Consider the following 20649-nt stretch of genomic DNA (forward strand, 5'->3'; position numbering starts at 1 on the left):
AAAACTAATGGTCAAGCCACGTTCCTGTTTCTATTTGTCAATTCCTTGTTTTGTTTTGTATCCTGGCGAGCGAGGCATATGGTTGCCAACACACATTCAAACAAACAAAGCAGCGGAGACGCTATCATGTGGTTTGAATCATGCAAATGAAATCCATTGTTCCTCTTTATTTGCCTGTCCTCGTCACAGGCCGGAGTCATCAGTGTTTCCTGTCTTCTTTAGTTGCTCTTTGCTCCTCTCTGTTTTTCCCCTTCTCATTGAGCACTGCTCAAAGGAAAGTGTGAGAACCACTGTAACTTGATCAACCGTGCGGATGAGATCAGGAAAGAAAAGAACTAGGTTGTATGAAACTCAGGAGGGTGCTTGAGCCCTCACCATTCCTCCCTGGGCTGGTTCAAGGTTTGCTATCCAGTTCTCTGGGGCCCATTGTGCAAATCTGCTATGACCACAACTTTAGCCCCTGAACTTTTCCAAGGTCGTGCTATAACAATGCATATTCAGCTTGGCTTTTAGGAAACGATACAGTTTTCTTTCCTGTGTTTCATGCAGATAGTTTACTCTCCAGCATTAGTGGGCTGTGTGGCATTTAGTCACTTTCAGATGAGTAAAAGTAACATTAATCCATATTAAACATTAACCATTGTTTTGTGCTTCTGTTTTTTTCCCACTTGTTGTTCACAAAGGATATTTGAAAACAGAGCACTGTTCTTTTTGAGACATAGAAGTTATGTCTCATGACACACCAGATAAAGCTTCAGAGATAATTGTTTAAAATGGAACAATGGAACAGAGCTGAGTTCAGCAGATAATCTCATCTAAAGCATGATTGGTGAATGGGGGCAGCTTTTCTTTCCCTTTGAATGTATTCAGAACAATGTGCTATTGGCTTACTTTCACTCTTTAGGCATCTCTACTCTTCTTGGGTCTTCTGGGTGTATTTGAAACTTGGGTGTGTTTAAGTTTCAGTTTACAGTATGGTTTTTCCATTGTCAGTGTTGTTCACCCTGTTGTGCTGAAATGTCATGTGTTTTTCGATAAATCAGTTAAGTTTTCATTAGTAAGGGCCTTCTTACTGCAGCGACTCTGATTAACAATTCGATGCAACCAATTCATTTTTCCCTTTAAGAGAAAAAGAGTGTAATCCAGTAAAGAAATGTGTCCCCCTCCCCCCATGTTTTTGCTACAACTCAAGGGAACAGTGCTGCAGCTGCTACACAGTATCTCACTTTCAGTTTAGTCTAGATAGGAAGGTAGGCAAAATCTATTTATTTTGGGGAAAGGGTGACCACAAACTTAGAAACTATGCAGCAAATGGTAGACATTATGCCTTTTATGGGCCAACCAAAGGAATTTGGTTGCATGCTTACAGAGTAAACCTCATTTTGAAAAGAACGCTGCTCTATTCTTCAACACTTTTAATTCTATTCCAGCTTTCTGCATTAGAGTATGTACTCTTACACATAAACTGTGGTTTATGTGATCTCTATAGTTCAGTCAAATAGAGTTGCTTTGGTTGTTCAAATGTGAAAAGTGTTTTCACAAAAGAAAAATGACCAACACATTTCCTTGGAGACAGAAAAACATTGTCTGTTAAAAAAGGGGAACATGTGGGTGAATGAAAGAATGAGAGAGCAGGGAGGGGGAGCAGGAAAGGGAGATTGGGTGATGTTGAAGTGGGCAGGTCTGCGAGACCAGCTGTGATTGAGGGAGTATAAGTTCTCAGCTTCTGGCTGCCAGCGTCACTTTGTAAGCCGGCCAGCAGCAAGCCTCCACAACTCCTCTTTTTACTTCATTCTCTGCAGCGCCTTAACTGCTCCAAAATGAGCTACAAATCCATCAGGCAGGTCCGCTCAACACCCAACTACAGCTCTTCCAGCATTTATGGCGGTGCTGGGGGAACTGGCTCCCGGGTTTCCTCTGTCTCGCTACGTTCTGGTGCTCCTTCTTCCTCTGCCTACAAGCTGAGCAGTGGAGTGGGTGGTGGCATGGGCTCAGGTTTTGGTGGTGCCCGTGCAACCATGGCGTCTGGTGGTGGTGGTGCCGGTGCTGGTGCCGGTGCCGGGATCATGGGCAACGAGAGGGGAGCCATGCAGAACCTGAACGACCGCCTGGCCAACTACCTGGAGACAGTGAGGAACCTGGAACAGGCCAACAATGAGCTGGAGATGAAGATCATGGAGGCTCTGGAGAAAGGGGGGCCCAGCATGAGAGACTACAGCAAGTATGAACCCATCATAGAGGACCTACGCAACCAGGTAAGCGTGACCATGAGAAATCACCATTGGACTTAAAGGGGAAGTTAAGGATGAAATGTCGTTAAAAAAGTAGGAAGCAGTGGTTGTTGGTTGATGTCTTTTATACAGCTATGGTGAGGCAGACAGTGAGGGAAGTGATTTGAGTATTTAAATAGGTTAGAAATGCTTGGTGGGGCCTCTACTATAAGAATCAATGAGTGCATATCACACGTCATCAAAGACATTGTTTCAAATATATATATATATATATACTCAATCATAAACATATCATCAGTACATTTTATCAGCGTATTTATGATGGATCTGATGCCTAATGTTGCAAATTAAGATTGGGGATACTTTTGCTGAGATGGGCAACATTTCCTTTGTGGGTTCTCCGATTTCTGGAAAGAGAATGTAGGGTGTGGTTGCTGAACTCTAACATTTCCCCCTAAAACTTGTTTGCGCCATACACTGTCCTCAACTTCCTCTGATGAATCACTATCATGCGGGCATCATTATGAGTCAGACTGAAGAGCTCTCAAACAAACTTTTCCCAGAGAAAAGCAATTTCCAAAGGGCCCTGCCCGCAAAATTGTGATTCTACAGGCCTTCTCTGGTGTAGGAGGGCCTCAATGTGAAACAGATGTGTGGTAACGACACACACACAAAGGATCCCGGATTGCCAGCGTGAGTGAGTAAGCGTGTGTACGTGTGCGTGTGTGTGTGTGTGTGTGTGTGTGTGTGTGTGTGTGTGTATGCGCAGATGCGAGTGAGTGCAGTGGTTGTATAACAATCAGCTCCAGTCCGCAGAGTCAAATGTCACATTCTTCTACAGAGTCCAGTTCTTCAGTGTGGCATAATGACACATTGATGGTGGCACTTTGTCTTTCTTGACACATAAAGGCACAAGTATTCTCCCTTTTCCTCTGAGGCAAGAGAGTTTAACACTAAGGCACAAAGAATTTGGCATTGACTGCACACATACACACATGCATGGATACATATACAAAGAAAAGGGGAGAGGAAGACAGTTCAGCTGGGTGCGAATCGGGGAGATGGGATGAGTTATTCAGACAGGAAACCCATGTTTCCAACATTGCTAAAACAAACCAGATTCTTTTTTGGCACAGGAACATCCTCTCTTCCTGTACTTCAGTTTGTGGTTCCTCTTTCCACTGAATGTTTCTATGGATTCAATCATATTTGGTCCTCTGACTGTGAGGTTTCTGTTGTTTCATAAAGGGAAATGATGATTGAAATCATGTTTAATTAGCTGTGTGAAACATTGAAATCACTTAGCACGTAATGAGTGGAGCTTTGAAGGAATGGACTTCCGGTTAAAGAATTGTGTTCTTTCTAACCAGCAAAAACTGTTTTGATGAAAAATCAATTTGTTTGTCCTAAATTGTTTTTCCAGATCTTCGATAAGATTGGAGAGAATGCTCGTTTCGTTCTCCAGATCGACAATGCCCGCCTTGCTGCTGACGACTTCAAAGTCAAGTATGTTATATTCAATTATGTTTTTTGTTTAATATATTAGTTAATACATCTTGTTTGAAGGCAGTGGTGTCAAAAGTGTAATGCTTTGCCGATGGAAACCAGTGTAGAGTTTGTAGTGCATGTGACCTACTTTATAGAACATCTGAGAATAGGATTTCACCAACAGCAGGTTTGTGCCTGAAATTCTTCTTACAATAAAACGCGAATAACAGCTGAGCTTCTGTCTGTAATAGAGTTTGTGTCTGTGCGCCCCCTGCAGGTTCGACAATGAGATGGCAATCCGCCAATCGGTGGAGGCCGACATCGCCGGGCTGAAGAGACTCATCGATGACACCAACATGACCAGGATGAACATCGAGAGTGAGATCGAAGCTGTAAGGGAGGAGCTCGCCTTCCTGAAGAAGCACCACGAGAATGTGAGTTTATACTGCACATCCTCATTAACCGTCACGCTTTACTACTGGAGCAGGGGTTCACAAGTCACTTGGCCTTGTTTGTTAATTTCTCCATCTTGCTGTCGGCCATATAGGAGGTGATGGAGCTGAGGAATCAGATCTCCCAGTCCGGTGTGCAAGTGGACGTAGACGCTCCCAAAGGTCAGGACCTGGCGCAAGTCATGGAGGACATGAGGGGCAACTATGAGAAGATTGCCGTGAAGAACGCAGAAGATCTCAAACGGTGGCACGAAAATCAGGTGAAGCAGTGTTAAAATGGGTAATCATTTCTTCAAACACTCACAGCAACTATCGTGTTTGTTGACACCCCTTCTCTCTCCCTGGCAGATTGCAGATGTGCAGTCGGAAGTATCACAAAACACAGAAGCTCTCCAGGGAGCCCACATGGAGTCGAGTGACTTATCCAGACAGATACAGACCTTGGAAATTGAACTTGCGTCCCAAAAGAGCTTAGTAAGTATATACTTTACACACGTACCTGTAGGTTTTATATTCTGTTTTAGTTCATTTCTTTTTAATTCTAATTGCAATATTTGAGATTCGCCTTCATGATCATGACTTAAAACCCGTTTTTCCCCACAAAGGTTGGATCTTTCCAACATTTTCCTAAATTAGAGGTGTTTGCCTAAAAACATCGTTGGCACACTTTTTTAATTCCTCCTTTTCTATCCTTTATTAGAAAGCCTCCTTGGAGGACACACTACACAACACAGAGCTACGAAACAACATGGAAATGGAGAAGTACAACGCCATCCTTATCCGTCTGGAAGAGGAGCTGACAAACTTGCGCGCAAACATCCAACAACAAACCCAAGATTATGAGGCACTGCTCAACATGAAGATGAAATTGGAGGCCGAGATTGCCACTTACAAGAATCTGCTGGATGGGGGAGACTTCAAGTAAGAGTTAGGTGGAGGAGAAAAAAACTGATCCAGGTGTTGGTGGAGGTGAATACTAAAATCACTTTTTTTTATCATGGTTTGCATGGTCAAGTAGAACTACATCATGAAGTGAGGCAAAAGTTCCAGTCGGTTCACGTGACTAGTTCCACGTGAATATTTTTAACGTCATAATTCTTCATTTGTGTTTTGAACAGGCTCCAGGATGCTCTGGATGAGCTCGCAGACGGATTCTAATTTGGAACAAAGAAACCGGGACCATCCCAACAGTGGAAACAGAAAACACACAACTATTATGATGAAACAATCCATGCTGGTCCACTCAACCAAACTCAATTCCAAACCAAGACAACATTCTGTGTAAACCACAAAAGATTGAAGCCATTTTGAATGAAGGCATTTGACCACAACAAGGGAAAAACAGGGCTATTTGAAGAGCAACCATTGCCCGACCTGGCAGCAAATTAAAAATAAATAAAACCACTTGTCATGTGTCTTGTGCATTTGTTATTGTTACATTATGTTAAAGTGTGCATGTTATGTTGTCCCATTAATTAAACTTCATAGCCCTTGTTAATTAAAAAACAAAGTCTAAACGAATTACATGATTTTACTTGACAGGTGATTATATGATTTCTATTGACAAAATAACCACACCCGAAAACCAAATGGCTGACAAATTGAATGATTTTATTGCTGGCTTAATTATGAAAAACAGTGTTTGCTGAGTGCCACACCTGCAGAATGATTAGAGATGCCTTAATTGATGTTCCTCTACGGGGAAGAGGGACATCAAAACAAACCGGGAGACACACCTTAGGCCTACTTGTTTTTTGTGCAAGCAAACACATTCAGTAAACACAGGGCAATAATATTTTTTTGTTTGTCAAGTTTCTGGTCGATTAACGAATGTACAATATTAACGTTTAGCTCTGGATTGAAAAAAATGTAATTCAATATACTGTGTAAACCAAGATGTTAACTCCCTTGTAATACTCTCCTAAATGTAATCGAGTTGGGACATTAGGAATTCTTTAAAAAAAACTGCAGCAGCTGGGACAGCAGTTTTCAGAGGAGATTCGTAGAGAACAAACCTCATGTGTCCGTTTGGGCCAGACAAACTTTATTGAAGTGGAGAAGAATAACGCCACTGAGGCTAACATAAAAATATGAACGATCACATGGTGACTGATGTCATAATCTCATAATAGGCTAAGCTGAAAGTCTGAAAGTATTTCCAGTAATGTTGTTGAAAGCATTATGATGTTTTATTTATTGTTGTGGTTAAACATGTCACAAATATAAAAGAATGAATTTATAATATACAGTATTTGTCTTGTAATTAGCAGAGTCAGCATGTAACTGTTGTAAAAAAAATCTTTATTGAGTCTGGACTTTCCTCAGCAATTAGGAAATTGTTTTATTGAGCTGCTTTGATTGGCACCTTCACCGCACCCTCGCTGCGCTGGGAATCCCCTCACTTGGGCAGTGACTCACTCCCAACCCAGAGTGTGCAGCCCACCATTTTCCAGCAGAGCACCATGGCCTCAGAATTGGAGGTATTGATTCTCATCCTAACTGCTCGGCTGCAAACCGAATCAACAGGTCAACAGAACCACGTCATCTGCAAAAAACAGGGATGCAATTCCTGCAAACGCAGTTGCAGTTCCCCAAACCAGACACTGTACCCCTCCACCAGCTGCACTGGTTATACAAGGACCACATTCCTTGATGACTGGATAGGCAAACTTCCATGACCCCTCCGACAGACCTGCAAGGGTAAAGAGCTTGTCCCACGACCAGGAATGAATCCACATTACTTCTCAGGTATCCAAGTTTTTCTTTCGGTCACAGACTCCATTCCGGCACCCTGAAATAAACTTTCAATACAGTCTGCTGTTTAGGGAAACCCCTGGGCCATGTTACATTAAACTTTCATGACAGAGGAACGTTTTACTCCATGTAATTAATTTCACAACTGTTTGCAATAACTAGTTTCCAGATAAAGATTGTTATGTTAAATATACAACCTGTTCCAACGTCTCATCTTTTGTAGGTGCTACAGAAATCTGTATGTGAAGACAATACAATGACAGTTTATTCCCACAGGCCAGCACACTGATGAACACTTTGTCTCACACTGTCAGTTACCCTCTAGCACCAAAACACCCACTTGGTCCCGTTATAAACTACATTCTACTAACTTGTATACACCATCATCTACTGTCACTAACAAGATAAATCCTGCACGCTATATTGTGTATTAAAATAACACACAATTATTTTATCTATCAATTCTATTTTATCACTTTATGGGGAGCCCCAGGAATCCCAATAGAACAAAAAATTATCTAAAAAATTCTCTAAAAAGCAGTAACTAAAGCAGAATCCAAAAAAAATGGTATGAAGACATTGGGAACAAATGATAAATGAACATTTGGAATGATAGAATAAAGCACCCATGAGATGTGATAACAGTAGGGATGAGGGTTAAACCTGTAGAGATTTTTGGTCCAAGTATTCGGAGGCTGCTATCAACCACTGTAAAAGTAACAGCGACGAATATGACAGAAGAGCAAAAAGAAATGTCAGTCATTTGAGCTGAGCAGATGTGGGCGAGTACGGCAGCAAGCAAACAAGGGAGGAGATCATGGAGGAGACGGGCCCGTGAACGGCGATGCGCGTTCCCGATATTAAACCTCTGACGCCTTCATCCGGGAACTACCACGAACTCGTTCTCCAACATGGCGGCGTCAGGTGAGGCTTATGAGGGTGAACGATCCGGGACTGGTAGGAAAATTTCAGTGGCTTGTAAAACGATAACATTAAACATTGTAAGCTTTAAGATGGGTAATCTCTCTTCTCGTTGATTGGCGTCGTTGTCCTGCGTGTATAAATCAGTCTGTCGGTTGTTTTAGCCCGGTGAAGACGCACGTTAACTGCTGGAGGAAGGCTAATGAACGAAGCAACGATTTGCAAAATCTTAAAATTCTAACCTAATCTTACCGATTACATGCGGGTTTTCCCATGAAAAATGTTATTTCGATATTTGGGCTGTCCGCCTTTAGGTTTACGAAGTAATACGTGTACAGGACATTGTGTGACATGTTGTGAAATGTTGCTAACTGCGTGCAGCGCTGGCACATTGTATGCCCGTAGCGGAGCTCGCCGTGGCGCTCATAGCAGATAAGCATCGGGCGCAAGCGCGTTTCGTAGAGGAGGGGCTGGGCCGAGAAGTCCGGGCTGCCCGTGTAGTCTCCCCACGTGTGCAGCCTGCCTCTCTGGTATCAATGTTTGATGAAACCGGGCAGCTGGACCGGTGAGGTCCGATCCAAAACACTTCCCTGGCAGCTTCACAACTTTAAGCCGCCCCGTCCGGCCGGTCGGCCGGCCAAGTCTTGCTCCAATCATGGCGCACTTGGATCCTGGCGCTGCAACGAGCACTAGGCCCTAAAACCTAGCCAGCTAAGCAGTGGTACTTCCTTCGTCAGCACTCCTTTGCTGACTAAGCCTGCATTGACATAAAGACAAAAACGATCTGCGTAGATAAGCAAACAAACAACCTGCGTGTTGGCTCTCGTAGTTGTTGTGCTATTTTAGCTTTAGCAGAAGTCGGTAATGTCAAAAGTGAAATGTTACGCAGCTCCTAGCGTGCTAATGTCACGTTAGTGCGGAGCGCGAAGGAAGCCATTAAGCAGTCGGTATATATTTTTTCGTTTTTAGAGGTTAGATGCAGTTAAGGCCTGTTCACTATAAACAATGACTTAGCATTATGACCTGGGGAAGAGTCATAAACCGTCTGCTTGCTCTGTATGTGTGCTGGTTTTGTAACAATGTGTAGGGAATGTCCTGACAGTTGGGATTTTGACATTAAAGCTCACAGCCATCTTTGTCGTTTGCCTTTTTCTACCTCAGACCAAAACAAACCAGACCTGCTCTGAGTTGAGCTGTGTGAAGCCCCCATGCGCCATTGGCATTTATTTGCCATTCAAATAGACACTATGAGAACTATTCTGCAATGGATACATTGATTCAGACTCCCAAGGTGTATTCCTTGCAGTAAACGTGCAGTCCAGTTGTTTGAACATGTCACAATAATTGCATTATCACTCCCTGTGTATTAACTTTCCAAGCAGAAAATAAGTCAGTGGTGTTTATCAGTCAGATATTGCAGTTTTCTTATCAGCCGTCCACATTATTGGAGAGAGAGTCACCCACAAACCCAGACTTTTGTTCAGCATTTCACTGCTTTAATAACTATATTTAGCAATATTCCAAAGAGTTAATGTCAACATAATGTTAAGTACAGTGAAGCGATCCGATATCACTGTTTTGCCGTTGAAATGATTTATTATCTCCACACCATCTGCAACTCCTTCTATCCCCTAACTCACTGTTTTCTATAGCCATTTGTAGTTTTCCAAACAGATAGGTTAAATGTACCAAATTAAGGTACATTTAATAACTATTTAAGGGATATAATTAGTTGTTGTTTTTTAATTAATAAAAAACGGTGCTTTGTGGATAAAGGCTTTAAAGCGTTCCTTGACCGACATCCATACAGACAACTCACCCTCTGTTTTCATCTCCCCTCCAGCTAAGAAGAAGAATAAGAAGGGGAAGACCCTCACCCTTACTGACTTCCTTGCAGAGGACAAGGGAAGCAGCAATGCGCCCCCCAGCTACCCAGCCAAGTCCACTAGCTGGGCTGATGAGACTGATGACCTAGAGGGAGATGGTGAGCACACCCAGAAATACACACCATAACGTCTTTACCTTGCATCATTCTTGCATTTTTCCATCTAACAATAGTAACATCAATATCATCACTCTATTGTTCAGGTTGTCTCTTAGTCGAGTGGGCAGAAATGAAAATCGGAGGAGTGCAGTCACTAAATGTAATATGAGCAACTTCTTTCAGGTGTAAATATGTTGTGGCAGAGCATTATCTGCCTTTTCTTCCAAGGGCTTTTAGAGAGGCGGAGTCCCGCCCCGCTGGTGGACCAACATGGAATTTTATTTATCAAAAACAATGTATGGTAGTCGGTGGCGAGAGACAAATAATTTTTGATCACATTTGAATTGTGCCAGTGAGGAGAGAGTGTATGCACTGCCTGGAGGAAAAGCACTGCACCAGCGTCTCAAATGTATTATTGATTTAGTATTTGTTTAAAATGTTCTCTCTTCTCATCCTTCCAGTCTCAACCTCATGGCACACGGAGGAGGATTCATACCGGGCATCAGCCATTGACCGGTCCATCCTGCCAACAGCCCCTCGCTCAGCTCGTGAACCCAATGTTGACCGGTCCCGACTGCCCCGCAGCCCGCCTTACACGGCCTTCCTGGGCAACCTGCCCTATGAGGTCACCGAGGAGTCGATCAAGGACTTCTTCCGCGGCTTGGCAGTAAGTGTAGCAAGTAATGCACACAAGCAGTGTATAACACATAGCACTTGGTGGCTACAGCCACTGCAACTCTCAACTTAGAGTACCCTTAAATGCTTATCTGAACATCTTGTCAATCTAGTCTATTATCAATAACATCTGTAATTTAAATATTTATTTCTGAAGTATATTTGACCCAGCTGATACACAGCCCTCTGGACTGCTGTTGTTTACCCATTGCAGTAACAGTGAATTTGTTTAGTAATCTTTAAAGTAAAAACAAATAGGACACACAGGTCGACCTTGTTTCTTTTTCTTTCCCTTGTATCCATAGAAGGGAGGCGTGTAATAGTACATCTATATATACCGTTCAGAACAGGCCGTTTGGTTTGGTATGCGACTTCCTCAGATCATTACGCCCTGTGACCCAAACAATTACTTTTTAATAGTCTCTTTATGTCTAATTCTTGCACAGTACAGAAATCCCAGAGTCTTAGTTTTACCCAGAATTTTTTGACAGTGCATCTGTTGTCTGTCAGCTGTAAGATGTTATTGGATAAAGTTTTCATGACATCATCACCCAAATTTGTAATATAGTGGAATGATACATAAATGCACCGGAGAGACAGTCCTTCTCCATGCAGGAATCAAGCAGCCTCTCACTGTGAATATGTACGATACTAAAGTAAAATGAATGCTAGAGACTGTTTACCGCTTCAAATTACAGCATATGGTCAAAATCGCTTGAGCCCCATTGCTGACAATTTATTTTTAATTTTCTGTTTATTTTTATCTTATTGACAATATGCCAGTATTTGACTGCCTTACAGGGAAGATTCTACACCTTTTTATGTTGTGAAATCTGTGCTGATGGTAAATGTAGTCCACTGAAATAAATGCTTTCCTAGTGCGTGCTTTATTGACTAGGTAAGCTGATCTCTCCTGCTGTGGATCAGGATGCATTTTGTGCGAGTGGCGATTTTGCTATGTCTGATAAATAAACTTGTAAAACATCAAGAAAGGATAATATAGTCTTACCTGGGGGGGAAAACACAAAATGCAACCATAAACCTTCAGAGTTGAAGTTTCTCTTTTAGACTGATCTAAGACAGGCTTATTGCTTTTTTAACTCATTGTAAAAAACACTTCATTCAAAATAGACAAACAAAATAATATTCAGCAAACACTTATTGGTTAGTCTTTCCACTGTTTCAGTAATCAACAACTTTTTTTTTTTTTTATCCCTACTGTATCTCTCTGCCATGCCATTTCCCCCGCTACAGCAGCTCTTTGGTGGCATTTAGTCCTTCTTTAGAAGCAGACCATTGAATATGAAAATGTACCCATTACTTAAAATGGTCACAACCTTGAAAGTCAACTTATTATGGAGATAACTTGGCGACGAGGCTTACATTTTATGCCTTTATCTTACATGTTTTGTTAGGGTTAGGGCAGAAATTGATAAAGAACAGTTCCATCCTCAATTCCAAAGTCAACGCATTTCTTCCTTATTTTTTATTTTCATACTACTGTTTCTACTGATCTTGTATGGGTGAACTGTACAATGCTGGGCCGAGATCAGTGCCTTCTTTGTTGTAATTGTTATTCTGTCTTTATCTTCACCAGATCAGTGCAGTGCGTCTGCCTCGAGAGCCCAGTAACCCAGAGAGACTGAAGGGCTTTGGCTATGCTGAATTTGATGATGTGGACTCCCTTCTCAGGGCCCTGAGTCTCAATGAGGAGGTGAGTAGATACTACAAATACTTGGATTTGAACTAACATGATGGTATGAATTTCCACATAGTGATATTGCTCAATGAAATCTTGGGTGAGGATTTAGTTATTGGTTTTCACTACAGAAAATGTACAAAGATGTGTAGTTGTACTATAAATGGGTCTGTTTCTGTCTCAAAATGTTTCCTATTTTTTTCCTATTTTTCATATATGCCTATTTTTTCATGCCAACAGAACCTTGGAAACCGAAGGATCCGTGTAGATATTGCAGACCAGTCTAATGATAAAGGTACATTGCTAACTCTTTTTTTTTTGGTTGTTTCTGTGGGTGACTTGTTCTGACCAATAGGTTGGAAATTAAAGATGTAATATCAACTGTCGTATTCTAAAATTAAACGTAATATTTCCTCCTCTTTTTCCCCAAACCTCAGAGAGAGACAATGGATCTATGGGTGGCAGAGACAGGGGTGGACGGATGTCAGACATGGGGCCTGACAAGACAGACAGTGACTGGAGGGCCCGTCCCAGTTCAGATGCCGACGATGGACCTCCCAAGAGAGAGGAAGCCTTCGGAGAAAGTTTGTGCTTTGACATCCATATTTATTTGGTTTGGATGCTTGATCTCAGGATGAATGTGTTTGCAGTTTTGGACAGATGGGGCATATTTCTTAGTATCACTGTTGTCAATCACAATCATAAGATAAACTGATACTACTTTTATGTTCATGGAGCGTATTGGTTGAAACAAATTGTTTAACAATATGAAAATGTTTATAGTTGTGATACCAGCTCTATATAGCTTTTGTAGTGATATTTCTATATTTATTCAAACTGTTGAATGACTTTCTTCATTCTGAGCTCTACTTGATTTGAGAACCCAGGATTGTTCAATAGCAGAGAATTTCCATAAGTGAAACTGAATTGTTATTTTGATACAAATCTTACAGGATCACGGGACCGCTTTGAGTCGGATCGTTTCAGAGATGGGCCACGGCGTGACAATGACCGCTATGATGGAGGAAGAGACCGCTACCGCGATCGCTATGACGACAGGGACCGTAGAGATTACGATAGAGGAGGTGTGTTGATATGCTTGTTTGTATCCTGGTGTATGAATGACCTCATGTGCAGGCGGCTCCTCTGCCATTAGTGTATGAATGTGTTTGAATGGGTAAAGGGACTTGAGTAGCTGAAAAGGCTAGAAAAGCACTATATAATATGTTAGAATTAAGGTTGAGCAATATGCATATTGCAGTATTTTTAATAATATTTAAATACATGTAAGAGAATATCTACTCACAAAATGAATATAATATTGATATATTGCCCAGGCAAAGTTGGAGTGGTTGTAAAAGCAGCTCTTTGGTTCTGTTGAGCTGGAAAATAATGTCACCATTCTCCTCTGACATTGCCATCTGAAAGGGCTATGTTATGTTCAGGATCATATTAATAAATAGATGCTAGTGTATAGGTAACTTGATTACGATTGTCAATAAACTTCCATTTTCATCTTTAAAGAGTTACCTCTCCTGCCATTATTCCAGGTTTTGACTCTCGTGGTGGTAGTGGAGGAAGTCGTCGTGCCTTTGGCAGTGGCTTCCGCCGTGATTATGATGACAATCGGGGGAGCAGTGATCGTTATGGGGAGCGGGATCGTTACGGGGACCGTGGCGACCGTGAGGACCGGTACGAAAGACGGGAGGAAAGGCGTGACGGGGACAGTGGTACGTGATCAATATACTTGGAACAGTTCATCAGCATTATTTATGTACTGAACATATCGGTTAAGGTTACTTGTGTTTGCATGAGTTACATTTGATGGTCAGTTTGGTGTTGTACATTTTTACGACTCATTCAATTAATGTAAAGGAAAAACATCACATTCAAGATGAATTATGTTGAATTTCATACTTCCTTCAGAATATCTAATTAAGCTTTTGGTTCTCCATGTTAATATTATTGTTTCTTACTTCTCAAAGCAGGTTCTCAGCAGAGACCCAAGTTGAACCTTAAGCCCCGTAGCATGCCCAAGGATGAGGAAGGTAGTGGAGGCGGTGGTGGCAGCGGTGGTGGCAGCGGCGGCGGCGGCAGCGGTGGTGGTGGTAGTAGTACTTCCCCAGTTGCACCTCCGAGCTCTGGAAGCAGGGCCTCATCTATCTTTGGTGCGGCCAAGCCGGTTGACACAGCAGCCAAGGAGAGGGAGGTGGAGGAGAGGCTGAAGAAAGAGGAAGAGAGGCTGCAGAGGCAGCTGGAAGAGGACAAAGGCCGAGGACTCGACAGAAAGATCCGAGACAGGTAAGTGATTGATATAAATGATCATCACATCATTTTTGAGAAGATGGTTGGTGATGACCCAATTGATGTGCTTTTATGAAGTGTAGATTTAAAAACTCCCCATTTAGCGAGGAGTTCATGTTATTTATAATTAAATATATTTCAAGAAGAATTTCTTGTTGCAACCAGCAACACATGGCACACAGAAAAAACAGTTATTTACACTGAATTTTGTTCACCAGAATTAACTAATATGACAAAGTTATTGCAGGTGAAAAAATGTTTTGTGTGTAGTTTAATTTACCTATGAACTCCTCCAGCTTTGATTGGCCCATGAGCAACAGCAACACACTGAAAGGGTTGCATCACAAAGAAAAAGTCACTTTTTTTGGAGTTTGCAGGTCTGTTAAGCTTTTTCTCTTGTTTTCAGGGATCCAAGCTGGCGCACTGAAGAATCTCAACCTCCGCGTTCTCGCACCGGAAGTGAGTCTTCACAGCAAGGAAGTACTTCTGGAAGAGGTGAGAGACTTTTGCATTTCATTTTGATAATCCTTCAAGGGTCTGGTTTCTCTTTGTAGACCTGAAGTGGCAGTATTGCAATTCTGGGTGGCAGTGTATCCTATTTGTGTGTCTGTAACTTTCCATCAGTACACAATTTGTATCTGTACTATGAGTCACATCGGAATCAATCCAGTCCATTAGATGTAACAAAGAATGTTGACGATCTTTAAAGCCCAACTGATACTAGATGTATCAGTATTATATTCTATAATAATCCTTCATATTTGCACACATTGGACATATATATTTGGCATATACACTGATACCACTGTATCTGTGGTCATATCTCCCAGACACTAAATATATGATAAAGAGCTTAAAACTTTGGGAAATAATTTTCACTGATGCAAAATGGTAAGAACATGTGGCTCTTTTCATCCACCAGGCTCCCGGTGTCGAGATGGTGAGCGCTCTGGGGAGAATGAAGTTTTCAGTGGGAGAGAAGGTGAACCTTCCTCCCCTGGGGCCTCACCGCAGCCCCCCACTACCAGCTGCTCCAAGGAGCCGCTGAAGGTGATGCCTGCACCTCCTCCAAAGGAGAACGCCTGGGCCAAGAGAAGTGCAGCCAGCACAGGCTCTAGCGAGGGTGATGGACGACCTCCACTTTCTCCTGTCTCCCCAAGTGGTTCACTTCCTCCCAAGCTCGGGTGAGCATGTTAGGAAGACTCAGAATCTTTAAGTATTGTGTGTTTTGTACATCTTCCCCTGACTGTTCTTCTTTTCTCTCTAGCTCCCCAAGTTCTGCAGATGAAAGAGAATCTGGAAAAGGTAATGTCTACTGATGAGTAGCGGCTTTCACCCAAGCCATACCACAGCATTGACTGTGAATAAAATTGTTATTAGAGACTAGAAAAGGACTCAACAAAAACAGGAAACTGAAGAAGACATTTATGTAAACACTGGCATATATCCATGCATATTGGAGACTAGAAATTAGTAACCCTGTTAGATTGTTACAGTCATAAGACACAAATCAAAACTAGTGGATGGATGAAAAAATGAGACAACCTTGCTGTTCTTAGATCCTGGCTACTAGTGAGTAGTCAGTGAGACCAGCGGAAGAGCAGTCTTGATATTTTAATTGAAATGGTTTAGCCTGTACAGTTCCCATTTTAGGACATCACAGACTTCCCATTCAAGCTTTGGTCTTGGCTTAAGCTGGCTGAGTTTTGAGCTAAAAGCTTATGTTAGCATTTTAACCTGCATCTGTTACAAATATTGAATATTAACATGCTAACAATGTGTAATGCAGTGACATTGTAATGTTAGAGTATTAAACTTCCACAATGATCTCAAATAAGCCTCGGCCTTGTCATGAACTCCAATGTGTTTGGATCTAGCGGTCCATCCAATAGTTTTTTGAAGGCTTCTTTTGAAAATGTCTTTTTGCGATCATTGATGCTGGAATACTAATTGCAAAATGGTTAAAAAACTATCCAAATATCGTTTGCATGAAAACTAAGACCTGGGGTTTTCAGTCCATAAAAGGTCAAACTAGACGATACAGATGTGAAGTCCATTCCTTATCGTACATGCAGATTTATTACACAAATAAAATTAGTGTTTAAGTGATCATCATCAAGATTGCTTCATTTGCATGATGAATTGCAAGAGCACCTGTTTTTTTTATTTCAAACATCTTCATAACCGTATCGGAATGGTCATATATGGCAAAATGAGAATGTCTCTTGACCGGAGCAGGTCATGAACTCATCTGTCTTACAAGGAAGGTTCATTACAAGGGGAGCACTGAACTACAACTCACATTGTTATTCTGCACTGTTGTCCAAATAATGAAAGAGAGATATGGTGCAGAATAATATGCACATGCACCGCAGTTCTGACTTGGAAGAATATCTTTTTCACATTCACACAATCTAGCCAAATGTGGAAACATTGAGTCCCGCCATTATTTGCAGAACTGTATCAGAATAGTTTTTTTTTTTAAATATTGATTTGGAAACCAAAGCCAATTTCCATGAAATGATTTACAACATACAACCTCAGCTTGCATTCAGCAGTTGTGCACCTCTCATTTGGCCCTCCATCAGTGACTAACACTTTTTGAATCCAACCCAGTGGCTTTTTATGCTGCAGTGTGTTGTGAGTGTAGTCTACTGTTTAATGTCCAACAACCTCCCTTCACTCAACTGTCTGGCTTCTCCTTTAAGATGAGAACAAGGCTGATGGTATGCGTCGGGACCGGGGGCCCCCACGAGCACGAGGGGGGCCTGCAGGGCCTGGAGCAGGGCGGGGCCGAGGAGAGGGGTCCAACAGAGACCGAAGAAAGGAGGCCGACAGGTCAGCCATCCAAAGCTAGCCACTCCTAAGTTCTTAATAAGGCAGGGAGGTGATTTACTGGGCATCTGTAAAGAATGGCCTGTGCTCAGTTACACAACTGATGATGCATTCATTATCCTTAGCGTTGTGAACCAGGATTTCTGGTGTACACATTTAATTTTTCTACTCAAACAAGCCAAATGATGTAGCAAGAGGAATTATCAATTTGACAGCTAAAACATCAAGTACAACATAAATTGGACGTTAAATCTGGGTAATTTCTGAGATAAACGTGATGTTTTTCTTCTGAAAATGAGAACTCGGCCCAGTGTGACCAGGGTGTCAAGCGGCTTGTACGTGTACATTCAGATGATGAAATGGAGCATCATTTGTGTTCCTTTTTAGTTTGTCTTTTTTGAGGTTTCACAGCAAGGGTCAATTTTCCAGCACTGAGGTTTACCAATAAATTTAACCTCAGTGTTCGCTCTGATTGTAGAAAGGATAACAGAAGAGACCGAGAATCCAGACCACCCCCAGAGCCAAAGAAATTTGAAGAAACCCCAACCCCTGTAAGTCCTTCACTGCCAAGGATTAGACTTTGATGTCACCTAAATGATGCTTCATAAAAGGGTTTCCCTAAAGCCAGTGCTCCCCTGAACATTCTAGGTTTTAAAAGCATCCTTTTATTCTCTCTTGTATACGCTTTGTGTTTGTTCAGCCTCCAAAGTTAACTGTACTAAAATAAGTTCTGTTTTGTTTGTCTTCAGAAGTTCAGCTCAGCCAGTAAGTATGCCGCTTTGCTAATGGATGGAGACCAAGGAGACGACGCAGAGGATGTCGAATAGAGAGAAAAATAATGAGCGAAGCCCTGAAAGCGCAAGAAGAGGAGAAAATGATGACCGCAGACAAAAAAATCTCACATAGTTTATGAAATAACTCCTCACATGGAAGAGGCTCATGGGAGGACATCAGTTCCACCTTCCTTTCCTCCTACAAACCTATCCTTTACTTTCAAAACACCAACACATCATCCCTCCCCTGCCTCCCCTTCAGGACTATTCAGCTTCTTAAGAATAGTCACATACTGGACTTGTTTTAAATGGGAATATGGAGTAGCTGACATGGAAAAGTGATGGATAACATTGAATTAATTGTAATAAATAAATGGAAAAAGCGGGGAAAAAATGAATTTGTATATTTGTGGATCAAAGGTGTGGTGAGGTTGGATCACATGACAAAATATGTAGTTTACGAAGTGGAACCTGTTTTTGAATTTTTTTATCAATATTTGAGGAATTGCATAGTCGAGAAATGCATAACTAGTCATTATAAGCCCTTTTTATTCACTAGTAAATTATTTGGTATTATAGAATTATTTTAAATTGATCTCTTAAATCAAATTTATTCATGAAAATGGGTCAAGAATATCTTGTCTTCCAATACTAACCTTCATGAATATTGAGGCTATACTCATTACATTTAAAAAAGAAAAAAGAAAAAACAGTCATGTATGCAGCAGCATTCACCAAAGCTTTGAATTAATTTGTCCTGGACTGATTCACAGTATTGTCCAAAAAAAAAAAGACGGTCGCTATACGATTCTCTCTCGAGAATCTCTCAAGCTATCACTATTATCCCCAATCATTGTGCTGATGTCTATTCCTACACGTGAAATAATCAAATGAATTAAAGGCTCCTACTGGTCATTTTAGCCATCGTAAAGATTCTGCACAGCTGTCTAAATGATTCACTCTTCCTGAAGTGAGGAATAAAAATATTTGGGCAAAGTCTGGAGTTTCCTATAGCAGGATGTGAGGATTTCCATGACATGAACCTGTCTTCCAATTTGCAATAAATTGGGGTTATTATGTGCACTCGAATAGTATGTGGTCATTGTTTATGTTGGCATTACTGGAGGGATTTAGGGGTTTAAAAAAAAAAAAGGTATAGTTCAGTGTTGTCTGCGTTAACATGACTCACTGTTCTCCTGGTGTGGTCTGATAGACGGAACACTTCCACAGTATTTCTTCAGTCTTTCCCCCCTGCTGAGGGCCGGGCTCCTGGTGGCAGCTGGTTCGGATCCTGCTGAGCTTGACATCCCACACAGACAGACAGGGCACCCACATTGCTGTAAGACGGGACTCTTATCGACCCCCTCAGCATGTTGGAGACCGACAGCGGGAATGCTGTCTGTAGCGCGTAGTGTCAGAAATATATTTAAACACACAGTTAACATAATTTTAATTACTTATTTTAAAAGTGTTTGTGTATGCTTAGACGTAACTGGACAGTTTGTTCACAGAGAACATTCATTTTGGAGGATATTTAACACATTTATCATATTTCAATTGCAATTTAAATTGCGCGCTAGGATTAGATTACAGGAATGCTACTTTTACTAATTCGAGCTGAAATATAAAAAAAACATGTTCTTCTTTTGAAATCTTTTGAATGATCAAATCAAATACCTTCCACATTATTTACTGCCTACCTTACATCACTGGGAAATACGTCATGGTACAGAAGCTATAGTTAAGTGTAGATCTATTTGTTTTTTATTGTAATTTTTTTCCAAAATGCAGATCTGAATAATCCTCTACTGTGCATTTTGGCAAAAAGAGGGCGGCATCTTGTTTGTTTGTACATCCACCCGCCACCCAAAGCCCCCTCCCCTGTGGCCATGTGAATCAGCAGCTGGTCCCAACAGGAGGCACCTTCCTTCCACTTCAAGCCACAACATGACTCTGTTTGCGTTATTCAGGCCCCTAGATGATGAATCCAGTGAAATTTGCCATCATCATGTTCTCTTTTTAAAATGCGCAATCAGTCATGGTCAACTACACCGTGTCTGCTGATGTTGTCACGGGAACTGTAATACAGAAGCATCTGTGAAGTGGCTGGACATTTCAGTTATGCACTAATGCATGTTGATGGTTTTGTCGCCTAATTTAGCCACAGATTTGTCCCACTGTAAACCAAGGGCCGCTTTGTATGGTCGAAACCAGAGGTCAAAATCATGCCTTTAGAAAGAGTTTATTGTGAGAGATTTTCCCCTCACAACCCAAAAACCTCCAGCTTACAGCAGTGTTTTGTCTGGAAAACCCAGTTTGGAGAAATAAAGTTTCTCCAAAGTGTGTGCGTGTGTGTATGAGAGAGAGAGGACTGTAGTCTGAAGGAATGTAACGATGGGAGAAGCAGATCCAGGATTTAAGTACAGAGCCCGTCATTGTTTTCATTACAGTACAGAGCAATTGAGGCAATAAAAGCAAGGACATTCATGTTGATGTCATGTGTCCTATCAAACAGGGTCATGGGGTCCCTTGC

At 41.6% G+C, this 20649-nt stretch overlaps 2 protein-coding genes across 7 annotated transcripts; both read left to right on the forward strand.

Annotated features, from left to right (window-relative positions):
- The first annotated feature begins 1744 nt into the window (after nt 1-1744).
- On the forward strand, nt 1745-5575 carry LOC311027931 (keratin, type I cytoskeletal 18-like). 2 transcript variants are annotated; one of them, XM_084032155.1, is made up of 7 exons: nt 1745-2255; nt 3655-3737; nt 3997-4153; nt 4267-4431; nt 4520-4645; nt 4872-5140; nt 5290-5575. In XM_084032155.1, the coding sequence occupies exons 1-6, from the start codon at nt 1821-1823 to the stop codon at nt 5094-5096; spliced, it is 1191 nt and encodes a 396-aa protein (XP_083888281.1). In that variant the 5' UTR covers nt 1745-1820; the 3' UTR covers nt 5097-5140; nt 5290-5575. The 2 variants fall into 2 exon arrangements, with proteins under 2 accessions (XP_083888281.1, XP_083888280.1); XM_084032154.1 differs by having other exon boundaries at nt 4872-5092.
- A 2160-nt stretch (nt 5576-7735) lies between these two features.
- On the forward strand, nt 7736-18510 carry eif4ba (eukaryotic translation initiation factor 4Ba). 5 transcript variants are annotated; one of them, XM_084031981.1, is made up of 15 exons: nt 7736-7849; nt 9690-9830; nt 10292-10497; nt 12103-12219; nt 12445-12499; nt 12642-12788; nt 13158-13289; nt 13755-13934; nt 14190-14505; nt 14915-15003; nt 15431-15692; nt 15776-15813; nt 17217-17346; nt 17822-17894; nt 18093-18510. In XM_084031981.1, the coding sequence occupies exons 1-15, from the start codon at nt 7837-7839 to the stop codon at nt 18168-18170; spliced, it is 1977 nt and encodes a 658-aa protein (XP_083888107.1). In that variant the 5' UTR covers nt 7736-7836; the 3' UTR covers nt 18171-18510. The 5 variants fall into 5 exon arrangements, with proteins under 5 accessions (XP_083888107.1, XP_083888105.1, XP_083888106.1 ...); XM_084031979.1 differs by having other exon boundaries at nt 7826-7882; XM_084031980.1 differs by having other exon boundaries at nt 7826-7882; nt 14193-14505.
- The last annotated feature ends 2139 nt before the right edge of the window (nt 18511-20649 follow it).

The sequence above is a fragment of the Eutrigla gurnardus genome (genome assembly GCF_963514095.1).
Source record: "Eutrigla gurnardus genome assembly, chromosome: 2".
In the NCBI taxonomy this organism is placed as follows: Eukaryota; Metazoa; Chordata; class Actinopteri; order Perciformes; family Triglidae; genus Eutrigla; species Eutrigla gurnardus.